Below are 20,921 nucleotides of genomic sequence, written 5' to 3'. Positions count from 1 at the left end.
CTTTCTCGCATTCCGCACTCTATATATATCACGTTGTGTATATACCGAAAAGTAGCCCACCGGAAGCGCACAATCAGCGATGTTTCCAGTGCGAAAGGTCCCCGCAACATGGAAGCAGAAGGTTCCGTCGGGGAGTTGGCCCGGGCCTGGACCGCTCGTCAGTCATTCGAGAAGGTGGCAGTCGCAATTGGAGAACAGGCGAGCCCTTTGCCTATCGGAAGCGCCGGCCAACGGGACCGCAGCTGCTGTGGGGGCGAAGGGGAAGGAGCCCTACGCTGGCACGCTAGGCCATTTGTACATACATACACGATGTTCGAAAAGGCGGCATCGCGAGGTTGCAGCACGAGGTGGAAGAGATGTATGTATGTACATAGTGAAATCACAGGCTTATATAAACACTACGCTACCACTCTACGTCTCGCCAAACACAAAAACCCCCTTCCCAGACCTGAAGCCCTCCAGGGTGCCCTGCACCGCATCAACAAGCGTCTTCTGCTCCGTCTTCCACTCCCACTTGACCTCGTCCACGGGCGTGTCCTTGAACTTGCCCTCACGGATCAAATCCAACACATGGTCCACCGTCTTCTTCTTCTCATCGGGGTGCTCCTTGCCCCAGCGACTCACCCAAAAGCCTGACAAGTGGATGTTCTTGAAGATCAGCGCCGCCGTCGGCAGCTGGACCGGCTGCTTCGACATGCCGCCGTACGTGACGAAATGCGCCTCGGGCGACAACAGCTTCACCAGCGCGGACGCGGGCTTGCCGCCGACGCAGTTGAGGCCGAGCGGCACGCGGTCGCGGCCGCCATTCGTCCACTCCTTGACGCGGTCGCCGAACCCCTTCGCCCTCAGCTCCTCGTCCGTCACGACGACGTCGGCGCCCAGGTCCAGCAGCTCCTGGCGGAGCGCGTCGGTGCCCTCGGGGCGGGCGCGGATGACGTTGATGCTGCGGTAGCCCCAGAGGCGGCCGAGCTGGATGGCGGCGCGGCCGACGCCCGAGTTGGCGCCGTTCTGCACGAACCAGTCGCCTTCGTTGAGATTGCTGAAGTCGCGCAGCATGCGGTACGCCGTGCACGGGTTGATGCTGACGGTGCCGACCTGCAGCGGCGTGAGCCCGTCGCGGTTGTCGATCTTCAGCAGGTTCGACGCGTCCGTCTGCGCGTGCGTCCGCCACGTCCCGAACCCGGGCTGCTTCATGATGACCCAGTCGCCCTTGCCGAAGCCCTTGACGCCCGAGCCCGCCGAGAGGACTTCGGCGACGCCTTCGTTGCCACCGACGGCGATGGGGTTGGGCGTGCTGAGGGCCGTCGTGAAGGTCGGCTTGGACGGGTAGACGCCTTGGATCTGGTTGATGTCGGCCGGGTTGATGGGCGCGGCGAGGAAGCGCAGCGTTAGCTGGTCGCCGTGCGCGGGCGAGATGGAGTGCTGGTGCAGGCGCAGCTCGTCCCGCGGTTCGCCGTACTTCTCGAAGGCCAGCGCCTTGGCCTGCTCGTAGCCATAGGCCGAGATGCAGCGGGTTTGTAGGGTGGAGGAGCGGGTGGCGGGGCGGACGGCGGCGACGGGCCGCGCGGCGGTGGATAGAAGGACTCGTCTAGAGGCCATTGGAGGCAGGGGATGGGTTGGTGTTGTGGTTTGGAGCTATGGGGCGCCGAGGTTCGTGGGGTTTTGGAGTTGCACCAGAGCTCCCGCAGAATGACGTCGCAGTCGTCGCCCCGGCGGCCCGAGTGAATTGCCGCGCTTCGGCCAACTGGAAGCCCACCCCATTACTCATCAACTGGATCATCAACTGGATAACCAACTGTGAGACTGTCAGAAGTGGCAAGTGAGAAATCAAGACATCCATATCAACACGCGCTTAATCGTACAACATAGTTCGCATATAAGATGCTGCATATAGACATAAAAGGCATTAACCAAATAGCTCGCGGAGAGGGTATCCAACGCAGAGTAGACCATTAACCAGTTTGCATCAACGGAGCAGACACGCCTACTCGTCGTCGAGAATCGAGCTCGCCAGCCGCCCGAAAAGCGGCACTTCGCAACGATCCAGAGTTTCCGCTGTACAATCATCAGCCACGTCGCCCATCTGCACATCACACAGAACAATACTCACCGTCGCGATACGCCCGCATCGTCAGGTACCCAATCGTGCCCACGTCGACGAAGAACAGCATCCACGAAATCACCGACGAGAACGAAAAGATGATGTGCACGACGAACATGAACGAGAACAACAGCGCCGACTGCCACGCGTGGAACCTACACCAAGAACCCGTTAGCCGACCCGTGCTTTCCCAAACACCTCTTTCTCTCATCTCGCAAAAACAAAACATACCTCACATAATCACTCCGATGCTCCACCACCAGCAACAGCACGCCCCCGGCCGGCGGCAGCAGCAGATACGCCAAACACGCCTCCCAATCCATCCGAATCCCCAACCGCGTCTCGAACAGATCCAGATCCTCCCTCCCACCGCCCACACTCCCGGCCCCCGCCCCCGCCGCCCCCCAGCCGTTGTTCCCGTACCCACCACTCCATCCCCTCTCCAGATCCGCACTCCCTCCCCTCTGCGGCGGGAAGTATGAGGATCCGTTCTGGTAGCCTGGCGACGCCGTGCCCAGCGCGGCGCTGAGGCCGCGTTGGTGGTGGTGGTGGATGGGCCGCGTCGTCGATGGCGTTGTGGAGAGCGAGGGACGGGGGGAGTGCGTGGGCGAGCGGATGGGCGGGGAGAGGGCGCGCGTGTTTTCCGGGGAGGCGTCTTGGTAGGGCGCGAAGTTCATGGTTGGGGTATTGTTGGTGTTGTTTTTCGCGATGGCGTGTTGGCTGATCGGCGCGTGCGTGCGTCTTGTGCGGGGTTTTTCTTGCGGTGTTGATGGTGCGGCGGTTCGGGATGGCGGGTCGTTGGCGCAGAGGATGGTCGGTCGGTCTGCCGGTCGTTGGTTGTTGTTGCTTGTTGACGTGGTTGGCCGGAGAGGGAAGTGCGCGCGGAGACGCGGATTACAAAGGGAATAAGTGGGCAAGCAATGGAGGAAAATGAAAGAATGGGGGAAACGCGGAATAGCGGGGTCAACGGCCTGCTGTCCGTGTGATGGTGATAGAGAGGCGGTGGGAGATGGACCGTGGCCACGGCAAGCGCGCGTAGGGCTGAACGACGCAACCGCGGAGCTTGGAGCTTGGGCCACCAACTCGCTATCACACGCTATGGCGACTAGTGCTCCTGCTGTGAAAATCAGGGTACACCGGTGCTGTGGCAACCGCTGCAGATGAGGCTACATAGTCGCTTAGGGCAAGGCTCAAGATCTAATCAAGGAAAGGACCATTGGTGCACGTGATCGGATTTGGAATGGCTGGGTTTGCAACGGATCCTGCCTCCAGTTATTTTGCAGGCTAGCTCAAGGATGGACGCTTTTGTCGTTGAGGATTGGGAAAGATTATTGAGGAGGCTGGCTGGGCGCCATCATGTCGTGAGGCAGCAGAGAGATCAATTGCCGTCCTCAAAGCGCCAAATCCTCGATCCTGACCAACCCGTCTCCCATTCCGGCCGCCGCCCATCCTCCACACCTCATGTTCGGGTTCCACGCCACCTGTGTCGACGCCGTCTCTTCTTCGTAGACTGTGTTGTACACCACGCCTTCGTATTGATTGGGCAGGCCCTGCTCCACCCACAGCTTGTAGACCTCTGCCTTGAACCCGTCGACCACCCTGCACATTGGCCCCGCCTGTTTGAGCTCGCCCTGGGGCTTCGCCTTTAGCACATTGTCCGGGGGCTTCTTCAGGTCGCTGCGTGTGTCGGCACCTGCCGAAGCCTCGTCGATAGTGCCGTGCTTGCCTATGGCGCGCCGCCACTCGTGCAGGAACCATGTTTGGTGCCACATCTCTGCCTTGGCGATCAGGACTTTGCGCATCGGGTTGGTGGCTATGACCATGCCGTCTGCACAGCCCATGAGCGTGAATGGATGGATGGGACTTGCCGAGATGTGTTGGATGTTGCTGTTTGCCCGTCCAACACTCATGTTGACGTGGAAGCGGCGGAGGGAGAGCGCCAGAAGCGTGTAATTCTCGTCGCAGGTGAGGAAACTCTGCGAGATGTCGTGCCATGCCAGCGGTGCGCTTCCGGTGCGGGATCGCTGGGAGAAAACCGAATCTTGGTTCGGAGCGCGGATGTCGACGAGTCGAAGGAAGCCATCCATGCTGCTTGTTGCAATGCAATGCGGGCTGGAGGGGTAGGCAGCGGCGATACTGAGAACATAACTGCTGTGGAGATTTTGGTAAAGTAACGGCTGAGGACCGTTGGGCCCGTTCGGTTCAGAAGAAAGAAGGGAGTCGGAGATGTCGAAAACCGCGAAGCTTCCATTGGCGCAGCCGCATGCGAGATGGTTGCTTGACATCCAGGTCACGCTTGTGTAGATCGAGTCCGGCGGCTTTGAATCGAAGGCTGCTGCTTTTACACCAAGGTACTGGGTTGTCGATGACTTGGGATATCTCACATCCAAAACTCTCATTCCTCCATCCGCCCAGACTCCTGCGAGAAGTCCCAGATGCACTTCGCCTTCATTTTCTTTCTTCCTTCGCGGCATGGGACACCATCTTATGCTGCGTACGCTGCCCCAATCGGTACACAGCACGAGCTCAAGCTTCGGAGCAGCGTCGTAATTCAACCGTCCATCGTCGGTTGACTGGATGCTCCATATTTGAATACATGCCGGGGTAGGATCGGTGGGGGCAAAGCCTGGCGCTCCATAGTTCTCGGTCGTTCTGTAGGGTTTGGATCGCTGAAGGGCCGCTGTCGATATGTACTGTGAGTCCTCTTGCCATGGAACCCACTCAAGACACTGAACCTTGCAGCCCAAGTTGAAAAGCCACGCTTGCCTTACTGGTGCTCCTTTACTAGAACTTTCAGCCTCCTCGCCATTTTCCTTGTCAGCATCTTTTGACCATGCCTGGCCAATGTTGATTACCTCTCCTGCCGCCATCTGAAACAGCTTTTGGTTTCGGAACGGGCCCAGGAGCACAGGTTGATCAGGTTTACCAGTCTGGGGAAGATACCCAGCAGCCTCGTCCTCGGATAAGACTTCAACCTCTTGCTGCGTTCGGAACGCCTGCTCGCCTCCTTTTTCATGGTACCACTCCCAACCTTTGCTCGCCTCGTGTTCGCGCACGGCCTTGGTGTAGAGTGGGCTGAAAGCCATTCCACCTTCGCCACGCTTATTGACCCGTCGGCTTGGTAGCACAGGCTCATCGTGCCATCTGTCTCGAGCCGTAGTTGCCGGTACGACGTCTTCTTTTGCTGGACCGAACAGGTTTAGTATCCTGGTATCCTTACCAGTATTGTGATACATTTCCGGGACACCTCTGGAAGAGACCTTGACCTCAGACTCTTTGTGCTCGTGAGCTCGTGAGGCCAGTAAACTGAAGCTGCCTGTCTTGAAAGAGGATGCTTCGGCCCGCTGCATGAAGCCGGGCTTGATTGGCTTCCCGCCTTTTCTTTTCGGCTTGCGAGCGGGACGGTCGGTTTCTGGGCCGACAATGTCGTCGTCGCTCAGCATGTCCTCGCCATATCCGTCTTCGTCCTCCCCAGAGGCAGCCCCTTCGGAGACGTCATCCTCGACGTCGGGTTCATTTTCTGCCGCCGCTGTCTCGTCAAAGTCGTCATCTCCGCCCGAGTCATCGTCATGGGCAAAGATCTCGCTGTCCGCAGCTTCATCATCGAGCTCTAGACCTTCGAAGGCGTCATTGGTGTAGCGTTTAGCTGGACGCGCTCGGCCGGACGTTCGCCGGGTAGCCATCGTGTTGCCGCCCGTTCCAGGTGAGATGAATGGAAGTGGTGGCAGAATTTCCTAGGCCGAACTAGGATCGCCCTATCAAAGTTCCGTGCTCACATGCCCCGAAGAAGGCGGGCCCACAGCTGGTGTGTCAGAGTCAGGTGGACGCGTGAGCAGTGTTGCGCGGTGACGGGTCGGACGCGGAAGAGATTGCCAGACCGCCGCCGATAGATGCCGCGCTCGTAGCCGAACGCGCCCGTGCTCTGGATGACATCGATGCGGGCAGACGAGCGTCAAGCCTCTTCACACTGCCTCCACGCAACCCACGCTCCTTCGGTGCTGTTCCTACGCAAACCTCGGCGCCCATGTCGCTCTAGCGCCACTCTCGACCCTCTTGCCTCCGCATCCGTACCGTACCGCAGCATCTCCGCCATGGCATCTCTACCTCCCCGCCAGGCGTCGCAGCGCCGCACCTCGCCCCGCGAACAGGGCAACTCCAACCTGACGCGCGCCGACAGCGAGTCCCTGTCCACTGCCTCCGCTGATTCCGACACCGTTCTGTTCGATAGTGCCCACATCGTGTCCAGCAGCTCCTATTCCCAGAAGACCGAGGCGAAGCAGGCTCCCCCGCAGCCCCAGCACAACGAGGAGGACGAGCCGCGCAAATGCTGGATCTGCTTCAACGACGAGACTGAAGATGGGCCCGACTCGTCCGCCTGGCGCAGCCCGTGTCCCTGTGCACTGGTGGCTCACGAGGACTGCCTCCTTGACTGGGTCGCCAGCCAGGAAGCACCCAATGCCCGCCGCCAGGCCGGTACCGGCTCCAAGTTCAAGTGCCCCCAGTGCAAGAATGACATCCACCTGAAGCGCCCGACCAGCAAAGTCGTCGACGGAGTGCGTGCCATCGAGCGTATAACGAACCTACTGGTACTGCCGGGCACCATGGGCGTGTTGGGATATACCTTCTACCAGGCATGCTTCATGCACGGCGTGAGCACTGTGTACGCGCTATTCGGCCTCGAGGACGGCTACCGCATCCTGCAGCCGCTACACCAAGCGCCGACTGTGTTACGCACCGGCGCGCACAGTTCAGTGGCCTTGGCAGCCGTGACGCGCTTCTTCCAGCACGCCCGCCTGCACTTCGGCCTCTCCGCCATCCCGCCGATTCTGGTGGCCTCGCGCGTCTCCATCGCCGACAGCGTCCTGCCCATCCTCCCCGTCGTCTTCCTCGCCTCCTCGAACGCCGGCGACGACATGCTCAACTTCGGCCACTGGCCGCCCAGCGCCGCGCTCTCCTTCTCGCTCCTCCCCTACATCCGCGGCGCATACAACGCATACATGGAGAAGGCGTGGGCGGAAAAGCAGCGCCAGTGGCTCAAGGACATCCAGCCGCGCGCCGGCGAGACGGACGGCGGCGAACAGGAGGACGAAGAGATCGACATCGACCGCATCCGCGACGAAGACGACGGCCCCATCTTCGAGCTGAACCTGGACCTGGTCGAGGAGGACGAGGACGACGAGCACTTCCACGACGACTTCCACGCCCTCCCCGGCGCCGGCCACTGGCCCGCCGGCGCCAGACCACCGGGGGACAACAACGGCGCGCCGCCGTTCGAGGCCCCTCCGCTGGACGACGACGACAACGGCATGCCGCAGGCGGCGCGTCCGCAGCAGCAGCCGGGCCAGCACCAGCAGGGCGGCGGAGGCGTGGCGGCACCGCCGCCGCAGCAGCAGCAGCAACCGCGCCCCCGCCAGAACAACCGCCGCGAGCGCAACCTCATCTTCCAGACGACCAACATCGCCGACACGGTCCTCGGCGCCCTGGTCTTCCCGTCCATCGCCGCCGCCGTGGGCGAGCTGATCCGCCTCGGCCTGCCGAAGAGCTGGGTGACGCCGCCCGCGTCGTCGGGGGGTCGGGCGACGGGCTTCCTGCAGCAGCGGTGGGCGCGGAGCTTGGTCGGCGGCTGCCTGTTCGTCGCCGTCAAGGATGCCGTCATGCTGTACGTGCGGTGGAAGATGGCGCAGAACCATCGCAAGAGGAAGGTGTTGGACTACGATAAGAAGAAGGGCAAGGTCGTTGAGAGGTGATCCTTTGTGATTCTTTCTCACTGTTGTTTGTTTTATCCCGTGGATGAATTGTAGCGGATCATCAATAAGCGGTTGGGCGGCTTACGTGCGAGCGAGCAAGCAAGCAAGCAAGCAAGCGGGCAGGGAGTATCGGCGTTTATGGCATGAAGAAACGGTGGCGGGGCATGGTCGGTGGTCAGCTATTCAGTTGCAATAGAGCAAATATTCACTTCTCTGCTCAAAACAAGGAAACTTTCGAATCTTGGAAAGGAACCATTCTTTTCGACCGTACGTTCATCCCTTCAGTGACGCAAGCGCGATCGTCTCGAAACTGTGCGCTTAGTGCTCCACGGGTATCTTTTCCCTCTCGGTATATCCCTAATAACGCCACGTTCGAACCTCCCCGATTCGAGGCACGCACGCACTACCTCATCGATCTCCCCCCACCCCCGTCCGTCAAGATCCCAGCTCGAGCGAACTACCTACACCGGAAAGATGACCTGCGGAACGACGTTCGCGTGGCACCCGCAGCCCGCGTCGTGGCAGCCCGTCGGCCGCGCCGGGTCGTACCGCTCGTACCCCAGATCCTCGTCCTCGTCCGTCTCCGAGCCGGCGTCGTCGTCGCCATCCTCCCCGCCGTCGATGTCGACGCCGCCGCTGCCAGCAACAACCGCCTTCTCCACCGCCGCCGTCGCATCGTCCGTCTTGCCGCCCTTCCTGCCGCCGTCGTCCTCCACCGCGAACGCCTTCTTGAATCCACCACCGCCACCGCCGACCTTGGCGGCACCGGCACCGGCATCGGCACCAGAAGCAGGAGCGGGAGCGGGAGCAGCGCCGACGGCACCGAACGCGCTCTTGAACCCGCCCTTCTTGAAACCACCGCCGCCGGCGGTCGTCGTCGTCGCCATGTCCAGCTTGACCAGGCCGGCTTCCTTGTCGCGGGCGCGCTCGGCGCGGCGCGCCTTCTCGGCGGCTTGCGGGTTCTTGGACATTTCTTTCATGTCTTTGAGGCGCTGTTGATGTTGTTGGTGGTTGCTGTGGTTGTGGGGTGGTGCTGAGGCGAGGTTTGGGGTTGGGGGGGGGGGGGGGGGGGGAAGGGGAAGGAAGGGGAATGGAGGTGCAGGGAGGGCGGGGGATGTGCTGACGCGCTTGTTGATGTGTTGCAATCTGTGAGTGTAGTCAACGGGGTTCTCTTTCCTTCTTGTGCTGGTGGTCGTACGAGCCGATGTGGGTTTCATATTCGTTGTGACGCTGGTAGCCCTTCTGGCAGAGGTCGCCTGTGGTCTTGGGTTAGTGATGGAGCATCATTGGGATTGGGGGGAGACCGTGTACAGAAGAAGTTCTTGGCGGCTTCGCGAGCACTCTCGGTCTGCGCGTCGAACGGTCAGTGGAACTGCGAGATGCATCGGCGGCACGTGGCGCAGCTGACCTTGGGCGCCGGGTTCATGAAAGTACGCTGTTCAGCGGATTAGCGGGATATTTTCGCATCCCATGATATGCAGCGCACTGACCGGAGGCATCTTGGCTGATTCCAGACGAAACGCTCGTGGTTGGGTTCAGATGTCGAGAGCAGGCGGTGATGTTGTCGGGTTGGTGTTGCGGCTCTGGGCGGGCGAGTGACGAAAGCTGGAGTGATCGGCGGCCCGCGCGCTCCGGCCACGACTTTGGCCGATCCGCGGGTTGATCTAGCGCGTCACAAGCCGCCCATTCCTGCTTACCGCTCGCTCTCTGCTGTTCGCCTCTCCCCAACGTCACTCCCCAGTCGCCCAGGATGCCGTACAACCCCAACTACGCGGCGTCGGTCTTCAGCCTGGAGGTGCTGGAGCCATCGCCGGTAGACGACTCCCTCTATGAAAATGAAAAGAGCTATTTCCCGGACGAGCCTGCCCCGGACGACCAGCCGCCGAAGCTGCTGTCCAATTCAGCGACACTGGGATTCAGTGGCCGTGGCCCTGCTTTTTACTGTACGTATGCCGTTGCTGTTGTTATTCACTTGCAACCTATGGCCACTTTTCACCAGTTTCGTTTCATTGTCTGCCCCTGGCGCCAAGAAGTGGCCGCTTCTGGTTGCTGAATCCTTCCGAAGCTCACCCTCTGAGTTATGTCTTGGCCCTGTTGTATCGAGACGACATTGAAAATGATTCATGCTGCCCCCGCAAGGCAAACGAGAATGTGTTTGCTGACCGTGTGCTAGTGACACGCATACAAAAGTACTCGTCGTATGCATTCTCGGTATTTGCCGCCGCCCACATCACCAACACCGCTCTGATACCACTGGCAACCCGCTCAATCGCCGCAAGCGACACCTACCTGCTGCTCACCCGCCCTTACTACCAAGACTTTCCCTTTGAACCCCTCCTCGTCATCGCCCCTCTCGTCGCCCACGTCGGTTCCGGCATCGCCCTGCGCATCTACCGCCGGCGGCAAACCCTGAAGCGCTACGCAGGCGACAGCTTGACTCGTTCCGAACGCCGCTCCGTCCCATGGCCGAAACTCACCGGGACCTCGGCACTCGGCTACATGGCCACCATCCTCGTCGGCGGCCACGCCTTCGCCAACCGCATCCTGCCTCTCTGGGTCGAGGGCAGCTCGGCCGGCATCGGACTGGAGTATGTTAGCCACGCCTTCGCACGGCACCCCGCTCTCACCTTCACTGGTTTCTCCGCGCTCGTGAGCGTGACGGTTTGGCACGCGATCTGGGGCTGGGCGAAGTGGTTGAACTTGAACCCGGCTAGTGTGGTGCACGGAGGCACTCAGGGCCAGCTCGCTCGCAAGAGGAGGTGGTATGGTATCAACGCCCTCGCGGCTGCGGTCACCGGCCTGTGGCTTTGGGGAGGTCTTGGCGTTGTGGGCCAGGGCGGCCCTGCGACGGGCTGGGTTGCGAAGGACTACGATGCGCTGTTCAAGAGCATCCCGTACTTTGGACAGTACCTCTGAAGGAAAGATGTCACGAGTATGTGGGCGGGTTGTTTGAGTTTTGAGATTTTGTTGCGGAGTATGTGTTTGGTTGGAAATGGGTGGCACGACGTGTTATGACTGTATCAAGATATCCGGCGCTGATCAGAGTTGGGGCATCTCCTCTTGTCAAGACAGGTTCGTTAGATGGTCAACGTTGAGAGCGACTCCACTATTCGAGACAATGAACTATCACACAATCTGGAAGAGAAAAGTACTATTTCGAGTCTCCTCTTTCTCCTTTCTCGATTTTTCTTTTTTCCATCCGCATCTGGCTGAGCGAAGTGCACTTCTACCAAAGCTTCCAATTCGGGTTCGGTGTTGTCATGGTATCCAAGTCGCTATGACCAGACCATGCAGATTCGACATTAAACCTTAAGTCTACAGCTCCTTCGCGCAGCCGACGGCTAGTGTGAATCTGTTTTTTGCTCATGTCATGGGTAGTTGAAGCCATCGTCCAGACGTGTATGTAGAATTTTTAATTCGACATTCTCGTCCGGACGATAGCTTTAACTACCTACGTGTTAAATTTTTTCCCCTCTAAGAGCGAGCTAAGGCATATTTACGCCATGTTCTGCTATTATTCGCGCTAGCCATCGGCTGCAAGAGGGGGCTGTACCTCCGCAAACAACTTCATCCAATCACTCTCGCTCCGCTCCCGACCATGCATCAACTGCATCATCGTAAGATCACTGAACCTGCAACAACCAAGAATCAGCACCACCGCACACAGAAACCACTCTCCCACGCAGAAACCAAGCACACCTCGCCTCCCGCTGCTCATACCCAGCCACCGCCACCTCGGGCATCAACCGATCACACACCACGACCCTCGCCCCCCGCTTCAGCGCCAGCACCAATGCCCAAACGGTCCTCACGCAACAGTGGTCCGGGAAGTAGTGCAGCACCCTCAGCAGAAAATAGACGTCCGCCCCCCGTACGTCCCAATCCTTGAAGAAGTCCTGCACCCGGAACGAGATACGCTCGCGGTACCGCTCCGGCAGCCCCCGCTCACCCAACGCCACCGGCCCGGGCAAGTCTTGGACAACGAACCGCACTCGCGCCGACGATCCTGTCTCCCTCCCCCGGCCAGCTCCCGCGAACACCCCCAACCCCACCCCCCAACGCGCCAGGCAGCGCATCCATCCCAGCGCCGCCCCCTCGCCCCCCGCGTTCTCCTCAACGACGTAGGTAGCCGACGAGCGTGCGGGCGCTGCAAGAAGTCCGGATCCCGCAGCAGCCTGCGGGCGGGGTGGGGACGTCGGCGTGTGGCTGAGGACGTGCTGCCGGGGGATGGGATGGCTTGGGGAAGATGCCTGCCTGCGACGATGGGCGGGGTGGAGGAGCCGCGTGAGGGTTTCAGCGTCGATGTTGTCGTTGGGCGAGGGCGGCGATGGTGCGGGTGCCGGTGGTGGGAGGGTGCGGTAACGTACGCTGGCCATTAGCATCTCGTAGATGGTTTCGGCTGGGTCGAGAGCCAGTCGGTGTAGCCTATTTTAGCTTTTAAAAATTAGTTGTGAGTAAGCATTTGCTTTAAACTAACGCCAAGCTTACAAGGTTTTTATCCATATCCCTTTCACTTTTCCTTTTCAGGACAAACTGGGTGGGGCAGGATTCGGGGATCCTTCTGGGATTTCTGGGGAACGCCTGGGAGAAAGCCCTTCTTGGTTTTCCGAAATTAAGCCCTCTTGTTGCTTCTCTGTTCTTGTTTCCCAGGTCTGAGGACTGGGTAGCGTTAGAGCCTTGTTGAAAGGGCTGTAACTGGTCAGTTCGCTATTCCGGACGGCCAGAACAAATTTCTGCACTGCTTCCTTTGCCCTCCAGGTATAGTTGAGGTCAAAGGTCCAAAGTGCGGGAAAAGGTGGTTCGGCACGCGCACGGGTCCTCGCCGCTACTCCTGCAACGGAGGTTGGCTGTTCTTCTTCTTGCTCAAGATTGAAGACGACACTTGCGGCCTTGAGAATCCCTGTAGCCTCCTCCTGTTCGATCAGAGCAGCGTGTCTCTGGTCTGCAAGCTGGAAGGCTCGTAGCTGTGCCGTCTGCCTCTCAACTTGCACAATTGTCTCTCTTTTCTCCGCCGGTAAATCCTGCCACCATTGGGTGTCTTGGACGTGCGGTGGGTGCGGTCTCCATTCACTAGCCGGCGAGGAAGATGCGGCCGCGACCTCCCACGCGGTACTGCTGGATCGGCACGCGACTATCAATGTTCATGCAAAACGCAATACCCCTTCCCCCCTCATATCTCCACTCTTGGTGAATCATATAACGGGAGAAAAATTGGGAGCCTTCACAGACTTCGTTGGGGAGCCTTTGCAGACTTCAGTGGGCGGGTGAGTCTTTGCAGACTTCAATGGGCGAGTCTTTGCAGACTTCGGTGGGTAAGCTGCACATACGATGACGTCAACTACGATTTTTGTGGAAGTTGCGATAGCTTGTAGTGATCTGTGCTCGCCGCTGATGCACACTTCGGGAAGGGAGCACCCAGCGACACCACTCAACTCCAGCGATCCCACACCCCGCCGCAGTCCTCAGCACCCACATTGACCTGGACGCCCACGTCGCAGCGACCCACTGGCGCAGTACCCAGATGGCCGAACTCGACGCTGCCGGAACTCATCCAGATGCTACCACCATGAGCGAGGATGCCAGGAGAAAGCGTAGGCTTCCTGTTCTCACACTCCGCTTTGATGTGGCTAAACTTACCCAGGTTTCCTCGACTTCCAAGTTCAGCGTGCGCTCGAGTTTATCCAAAAGAACGATCTCCCAATCTCCGGACACTTTGACGGGCGGCTGCAGTGCGAGAAGTTTCTGTAACAGGGTATGGAGCAGGCCGGCTTCACAATCAATTCTGCATGGGTAATTGAGGTTGACATAGCACTGCGGAGCATAACGAAAGGTTCAAACATTCTACTACTCAGTGTGGGCCTCATGTTCTTCAGACTCCCCACCGTAGGCAGTGAAAGCAAACATCCGGACGTAGAAGCGAGATTTAGAACCGCACAAGCACGTCCAGACACACGATTCCACTACCCCCGCAAGTGCGCATCGTAACGCGGGGCACCACCCGTCGTAACCTCGACCGCCCGATGAAGCGTCCGATCCGGCCCCTGGAACCAACCCAACTGCATCTCGACATGATCGCCCGCATCCCGCACGTCCACCCCATCACCGCCATCCCTCACCAGGCTCATCAGCTCCTCGCTGCCGCACACCAGCACCAACGCGTCCCCCACGCACTCGAACCCCCCGTCCACACCCACAAAGTACGTCCACCGCAGCACCCCCACGACCACGGCCACCGCGCCCAGGAACAGCAGGATGCCCACGCTCAGCGCCACCGCCACGCGGTCCATCCGCAGCACCTGCACCGGCGTTGCGACTTGCACGACAGCGCTGCGATCCGTCCCGCTCGAGCCGTCCGACGCCACTAGCACCGCCGCCGCGTACGACGCGTTAACCGCTGCGCTCGCGTCCATCGGCGGCAGCAGGTCCGCCGGCAGTCTGGCGTCGAGGGTCTGGTACCCCCAGCTTCCGGCGTCCAGCGAGAGGTTGCTGCTGACGAAGTGCTGGAAGAAGGTCGAGAAGGTGTCCTGCGCGAGGGACGAGAGCGTGCTGGCGTCCAGCAGGGCGGTCGCGTTTCTGGAGGCCCGGCTGTACATGGCGTATGTCGTGAAGTCGGCGTTGAGGCCGAGCGATGGGTCGCGGTGGTTGAAGGTCGCGTCGGCGAGGTTCTCGGTGCCGTAGCCAAGGACGGTGGAGCCGGAGAGCGCGGTGATGGAGGAGGCGGAGAGGAGGGAGGCGAGGAAGAGGACGCCGTAACTGTGTGGGTTGATGTCTCAGTTTTTAATTTTTTGTCTTGTGTGGGGGGAATGTGGGGGGGAGAGAGCTTTACGTACCTCGTCGTGCTGTTTGTTGGGACTGAGATGCTGTATATGTCGTACGGGCTTACGTTGGAGAAATTCAAGTCCAGGGTTGATTCGTGTTGGACAAAGGCTTCCGTCCAGACGTTCGGGTCATCTGTAGGCTCGTCTACAATGGTAAATGACTTGACCCTGCCGCTAGATATGTCTACCGTGACATCGGCTGAAGCGGTCTGGATGGAGGGTGTGCACCTAAGAGCCTGCACGGCGGGGATTTCGGTGAAGTATAGGCCTATGTCATCCTCCGCGGTGACTGAATTGCCATAGATCCATTTAGTTGCAAAGTGGACTGGCCATGTCTGTGATTGAAGTGGATTGGACGATTGATTGATCTGCGACCAGTAGCCAATCGCGGCGTGACTTTGCGCTTCTTTTGTAATGTTTGCGCAGCAGGCGATCTGGTAGTCGTGTGAAAGAACAGGGGTATCGCGCAGGATTGACGGGGCGACGCTCGGCGTGTAGGTGGTAATGTTCTCGGAATTTGAGCTGACATACACCTCTGACTTTATCAAAGCCTCAGATATGTTGCCAAATCCGTCGTATGGGGTACAGTCGATGATGCCTCGTACGGCCGGGGTCGATACAGTTACGAGAGTTCCTGGTACGAATAACCCGGAGTTCGAGCCGTTGCCCACGTCTTGTATGTGAATGTTGCTGGCGACGCTTGATAGATTGAGAGGGACAAAGCTCCAACCATCTTGGCTCCAGGCAGGCTGGGACCCATTCAATGCTAATTGGAGGATAGCACTGTACATCCAATTTGTGGAAAGCTTTGTGTAAAGGTTGTTGATTACCCCAGCTGCAGTGGTGTATCCTCTATCACTATCGATGTACCTGTTGACTTCAAAGAGCCATGGAATCTGTCGTAGTTCGAGACTTCTTTCGATGGTCGCATTGTTGTTGAGTACCGCTTCGCCGCGTTGGAACATGGCAGACATCGAAATGGTCACTAGAAGGAGAAGTGAGTAGGTTGGAATGAAATTGCATGCTTCGTAACTTACAAACTGGACACAGCGAAGATCCAATCGTGACAAGGCAGAGAAACCAATGGCGGTTGAAAGCTGCCTTCCATGCCGCCCACACCCAGTAGTCGAATTGATAGGATAAACCCGCTCCTCTCGAGATAGGCGTCGGTCTTTTCATTGACAGGTAAGGTTGTAGTCGGCGGAACGTTACGTCTATAGCACCCCACCAGAGACCAACCACAACGCCAATTAGAGTCGATATGATGGAATAGGTAGATACCGCTGGGAGAGTTCTATCAAGGCCCGGGACGTTGGTTTGAAATACAAAGGCCGTGCGATAGAGGAGAGAGCGTTGAGCGTAGCCGTAAAGGACCAGTATGCCAGAGGCTATTGCTATCAGAAACAGAAGCATAGGCATGAGCAGTCTTAGTCGAATAGCAGCTGGAATCCATGAGTTGCTGGTACTCGGCAGCCGTTTGTGAGGCCACTTCCTGGATAATGCTAATTTGTGACTCAGTGACTGGCATTAAGTGAACAATGAAGACTTTTTTCTTACCGACAGGAGTGAACGGCGGCTCTCCGTGTAGTGTGTTAGGACTGGTGTAGAATTTCTCCGCACCCAAACGGGACAGTAGCGATTCTTGATCTTTGTCAGGATATGGTAAGAATTTGGCCCGAATTTGTTTGTCATGGGCAACAAGAGTAGCGGTCCCTATGAGGGTATATGGGTTTCTGCTCAGGTTCAGAGGCCTACGCTGCAGGCTGGAAAGCCTCCAAGCCAGTAGCGAGAGGCAGAACGAATGGAACAAAAGCAGTGCCAGAACCACAGCAGTTGCCAGTGTAACAACGATTCGTGGTTTAATGACGGTAATCTTCCCCTGGAAAGTCTCTTGTGCAGATCCTTCTTGCGTGAGAGAGAACTGGAGGACTTCGCCAAACAACCTCTGCTTGATCCTCGTTGCATTCTTGATCAAGTCCTCATCTTTGATCATGGCAGCTGTATCGAAGTCATACAAAGCTGCAAGGAGTACAGACAAGCCGCCGGCCGCAGCGCGGGTTTGTTTGTCGGGAAGAGCAATATAGTCCGTCCAATTGGGGCTGAGTGTCAGATTTTGTATCCCGTAGATGTCCAACAGGTTTTCGGGAATGGGAATGCGCGATTTACGGTATTCTTCTTCGTCGAAGCTGACTTCCGAGGAGGAATCGGATAGAGTCGCTGTGACTAGAGTCTCTGCCATGTAGTATTTGGCGGAACAAAGGTTCCCGGAGGCCTGGAAGTCCGGGGAGAAGCTGAAGTTTCCTGCTGAACTGTTCCAGACAGTCGTCGTGAAGAGGAGCTCTTGATCTCCGCAGTTGGAGGTATTGAGACGACCATATGAGTTTTGAGACAGGTCTCCTTCGTATGTTTCGCTGAACTGGCCGTAATCTCGATCGTTGAACGCGGAAATATTTGACCACGATGATCCTCCTTGAATGACAATGTCCATCTCCGGTTTCAACGTCAGGCCATAAGTGCAGCCACTGTCGGCTCTCAGCATGATTGAGGTTCTCTCCTCCCAATGCATCTCGACTTCATCTGGGTGTTTATACACATTGGAGGGATAGGTGTCATTCGCAAAGCCGGTTGATATGAGTGACATCGGTTCGCAGTCCAGCTCCGTGTTGAGTACCAGCGTTTCAGCCTGCCAGGTCTGCGAAGAGACGGAAAGAAGCGGACCGAGCGGCGCGGCCCCTGTTTCGGAAGGCCAGAAGGGTAGAATTGTGTATTCGTCCGATATCCACGCCGAGGTCGACACGTTCTGGAGTACGTGGCCGATGGTGCGTAGGTATGTATCTCTGCTTGTACGAAGTGGCAGCGGGGAATCCCGACTTAGGAACAGGCGGGAGAACTCGGCCTCTCTTGGAACGGGAACATCCTTTGAAACCAAGAGGGACGACGACAAGGGGGAGATTGCAAGGAATCCAATGATGTTCATCCATGCCGAACAGATAAGCAACCAGCTCCTGGAGCCTCCGTTTTTCTTCTTCGAGAACCCATCTGCCAGAGCATTCCACCAAGCACCTGGTTTCTGCAAGATGGTGTAAGATCCAGTGGAGCCTCCGGGTTTCGCCAGTCGAGCAAAAGGCTCCGAGTACTTGACGCCATCGAGAAACATAGACGTGAGTTGGACGTAGAGTACCGCGAGAAGAGACGGAGTGAACCTCCAGCCAAAAAGTAGCGCAGACGATCCATCGTCGGTACCCAATCCGATCTGAGTGCTGGAGATCCAACACAATATCACCACAACATTGGATAGGATTAACGCTGATCCGCCCAACAGAGAGACGAAAGCCGGTCGAAGAGCGTAGGGACGGTAGGTGACTGGACCGGAGTATTGCTTGATGGGTGAATCAATCGAGCTTTGCTCTGAAACTCACAGATTCAGCATGGTTGGAAAAGGGACCGGAATAATAGAGCACCAACTTACCATCTTCGAACGCTGCCCCTTCTTCTTGGTCTGAGACGTTGGATCCATCCACCACGCCATAAGCCAAAATTGCTGACGCGCTGTCCGTTCGATCATGCCTTGGTGAAGTGTGATGGTCGCTGGAGTCGATTTGCGGGGACGTCAACCGATGTGGCTCCTCGCGCTCAAGCAAAGAATCTCCCGCTTCGGCAAAATCTGTTGAATGTCGATTAGATTGCTCAGCCTCGCGGATCGGTGCCTCGCTCCCATTTGGAAAGTCCTGCCCGGACTGTTCACGTAAGCGCATTATTTACCATAACCTTCTTGAAGCGTAGAAAGATTATTTAAATGAATAACGAACGAGTAAGGCTGGGCTGACGGAGTATTTGTGCTTGATCAGGCTGTGGAACATCAAATAGGCAGCCGCCCGATGTCCAACTTTCGTAGCGGGACGCAACATTTCCATCCAATGAGAAAAGCCACAGAGCTCTTATTCGTGGAATAATTCCTCGGCTATCTATAAAAAGAAGCAGCACATTGTGGAGCCCGGGCTCAGTCAGATTTTACACTGAGAAGCTCTGGAGTGAATTGATACCAACACTTCATGCACTTTATGGAGCTCAGCTCGAATCTCCGCCGCTCGTCTTTTATCAATGTTTCAACACCAGAGAATGCACTCGCAAGTGCTAAAGCCTTTCAATTCTGCTGATATGACACGCATTTGAGGCTGTGTTGAGACGTAATCAGTGCTGTTTCTCGTGGGGGCCAATTTTTCTGAGCACAGCCCGGAGCATAGTCCGGAAGAAGCAAAAAGGATGTTATAGCTCCTTCGCGCAGCCGATGGCTAGCGTGGATCTTTTTTTTTTTTTGCTCATGTCATGGGTAGTTAAAGCCATTATCCGGACGTGTATATAGAAATTTTAATTCGATATTCTCGTCTGGACTATAGCTTTAACTACCTACGTATTTTTTTTTCTCTAAGAACGAGCTAAGGTATAGTTACGCCATGTTCTGCTATTCTTCGCGCTAGCTATCGGCTGCAAGAGGGGGTTGTACGAAGATGAATAAGCGCACATGAGGTAACTATAGTTATTTGCAAAACCTTCAGGTATATTTACGTCTATTGCACCGCTATACTGCGCCAAATCTACCTGGGAAGTTGAATCCCATGTCAGGATGCATATGTATAAATCTAACGTTTTTCGTCTAGACATCCACCGGCTGCCTACGTCGGAAGGCTCATAAAGCAATACATATGTCTCGACAACTGCTTCTACTATCCCCGCAGTTAGGTTTACATTTTCTAACCCACTGTGATACTCGAATGTAACGCAATAAGCGGCAAGTCCACTGTCACTACGGTGGTGTTCTTCCCCGCAGCGCTCTCATATTTCACCTACGATATGACCCCCGACTCCTACGGTTAACCTGTTACTTTGGGATGAGCGGTCTGCTTTTGCATGATTTAATACAGCATTACGTGTGATAGTGCTTGCATCAGTCCTTTGTAGACCTACATCAGTCGTGTGAAGAAGACGTGTCTCAAACAGCCCATTTGTGACGCATGAATCGCACGAGCGGTCTGGTCAGTATCTTGAAGATTCAAGGGCGGCAGAGAGTGTACATTGATAGGGTCTATGGAGGAGAAAAAAGATGATTTCTCCGACCATTTCCGAACTTTTCCCGATCGGGCAATCTGTGAAAAAAAATTTCTTCCACACACTCCCTCGATGCTTTTCCTTCGAATTTCAAATGTTGAAAAGGTACTCGAGCATCCCCTGAAAGCTTCTGATGCTTCTAGTTGTATTCTGCTATATAAACGCTACTCATCATCGAAGTCAAACATCAACCTCGAAGAACCCATCAGTTCTTCACCAGGCGGCCCGGCTAGCTCAATCGGTAGAGCGTGAGACTCTTAAACACTCTCTAGAGTGCTATCTCAAGGCTGCGGGTTCGATCCCCGCGTTGGGCTCAATTCCCGACTCATAATCCATCTTTTTGCCCTTGGGATGAAGGGTGAAGTTTTTTTGACTTCCGGGTCAGTGCGGCGTTCGGGCCGCATGACGGCACTCTCCGACGCTCTCCGGACGGCCTTACTCACGCTGGTCTACTCAGATTTCCCGGGAATGCGTTGTTTGAGTTGTAAAGTTTTGGCAAGCCCTGCTCCGATCCCTCAGGCATCAGTGACGTGCATATCAATGTTTCGGCTCCAATGCCAGACCAGGATCAACCTCAGAGCATCAAGCTTATCAACATCCTTGATCTAGAGCTTGTATTTGGAGAGCACAAAGGTCCGACACGAAAATTTTCTGTCGAAGAGTAGATTTTTGCTCTGTAAACACATCAGCTATGCGTGTTATCGTCTACATGTAAGTTTGAACCGACCATACGGATGGCACTGCAGAGCAGAGAGATAAAGAAGTACATGCTCTGAATGTAGTGCATGGTAGGTGAAGACATCGTCGTGCCCAATTTTACCCGAGTGATCTCGCCCAACACATCCTTCGAATAGACATATGGATACAAAAGTTGGCTAAAACTGGCGACCAACACCTAAACAGCTGGAAACTCGAGCAGTCCGACGAGAATATGGCTGGAAGTGCCGGTCATTCCGATGCTTCATGCAAGTTTGGGGAATCAGTGAAAACAATATCCTGCAGAATCTGCTCGTATCATTGCTACCATTGGCCTGCCAGCAGTCCTCATCACCTCGCGACACACATATCGAACAGCAAAATCCCCTTCACCAAACCACAACACCATCCGACACCCCGCCGTCCAGCAGCCATCCATCCAGCCATCCATCC

General features: G+C 56.8%; 6 protein-coding genes and 1 non-coding gene across 7 annotated transcripts; 3 read left to right on the top strand and 4 right to left on the bottom strand.

Moving 5' to 3' along the window:
* Positions 1-411: 411 nt before the first annotated feature.
* Positions 412-1,599, bottom strand: ETR1 (mitochondrial 2-enoyl thioester reductase; the record flags this gene model as incomplete). The annotated part of the gene is made up of 1 exon (XM_066771595.1): positions 412-1,599. One exon carries the CDS (start codon positions 1,597-1,599, stop codon positions 412-414), a length of 1,188 nt encoding a protein of 395 aa, XP_066636874.1.
* Positions 1,600-3,492: 1,893 nt separating this feature from the next.
* SLS55_000078 (uncharacterized protein) lies at positions 3,493-4,188 on the bottom strand (the record flags this gene model as incomplete). The annotated part of the gene is made up of 1 exon (XM_066771594.1): positions 3,493-4,188. The coding sequence occupies one exon, from the start codon at positions 4,186-4,188 to the stop codon at positions 3,493-3,495; it is 696 nt and encodes a 231-aa protein (XP_066636873.1).
* Positions 4,189-6,192: 2,004 nt separating this feature from the next.
* Positions 6,193-7,848, top strand: SLS55_000077 (uncharacterized protein; the record flags this gene model as incomplete). Its single annotated transcript, XM_066771593.1, has 1 exon — positions 6,193-7,848. The coding sequence occupies one exon, from the start codon at positions 6,193-6,195 to the stop codon at positions 7,846-7,848; it is 1,656 nt and encodes a 551-aa protein (XP_066636872.1).
* A 461-nt stretch (positions 7,849-8,309) lies between these two features.
* SLS55_000076 (uncharacterized protein) lies at positions 8,310-8,828 on the bottom strand (the record flags this gene model as incomplete). Its single annotated transcript, XM_066771592.1, has 1 exon — positions 8,310-8,828. The coding sequence occupies one exon, from the start codon at positions 8,826-8,828 to the stop codon at positions 8,310-8,312; it is 519 nt and encodes a 172-aa protein (XP_066636871.1).
* Positions 8,829-9,598: 770 nt separating this feature from the next.
* Positions 9,599-10,764, top strand: SLS55_000075 (uncharacterized protein; the record flags this gene model as incomplete). The annotated part of the gene is made up of 2 exons (XM_066771591.1): positions 9,599-9,791; positions 10,022-10,764. 2 exons carry the CDS (start codon positions 9,599-9,601, stop codon positions 10,762-10,764), a joined length of 936 nt encoding a protein of 311 aa, XP_066636870.1.
* A 3,044-nt stretch (positions 10,765-13,808) lies between these two features.
* On the bottom strand, positions 13,809-17,823 carry SLS55_000074 (uncharacterized protein; the record flags this gene model as incomplete). The annotated part of the gene is made up of 4 exons (XM_066771590.1): positions 13,809-14,601; positions 14,679-15,365; positions 15,537-15,651; positions 16,041-17,823. 4 exons carry the CDS (start codon positions 17,821-17,823, stop codon positions 13,809-13,811), a joined length of 3,378 nt encoding a protein of 1,125 aa, XP_066636869.1.
* Positions 17,824-19,995: 2,172 nt separating this feature from the next.
* SLS55_000073 lies at positions 19,996-20,086 on the top strand. Its single transcript has one exon. It is a non-coding gene; the product is annotated as a tRNA-Lys (tRNA).
* Positions 20,087-20,921: the final 835 nt, after the last annotated feature.

Source organism: Diplodia seriata (genome assembly GCF_021436955.1).
Source record: "Diplodia seriata strain FDS-637 chromosome Unknown scaffold_1, whole genome shotgun sequence".
Lineage (NCBI taxonomy): Eukaryota > Fungi > Ascomycota > Dothideomycetes > Botryosphaeriales > Botryosphaeriaceae > Diplodia > Diplodia seriata.
The sequence above is the reverse complement of the archived record's forward strand: the minus strand, read 5'-3'. Positions and strand labels throughout refer to the sequence as shown.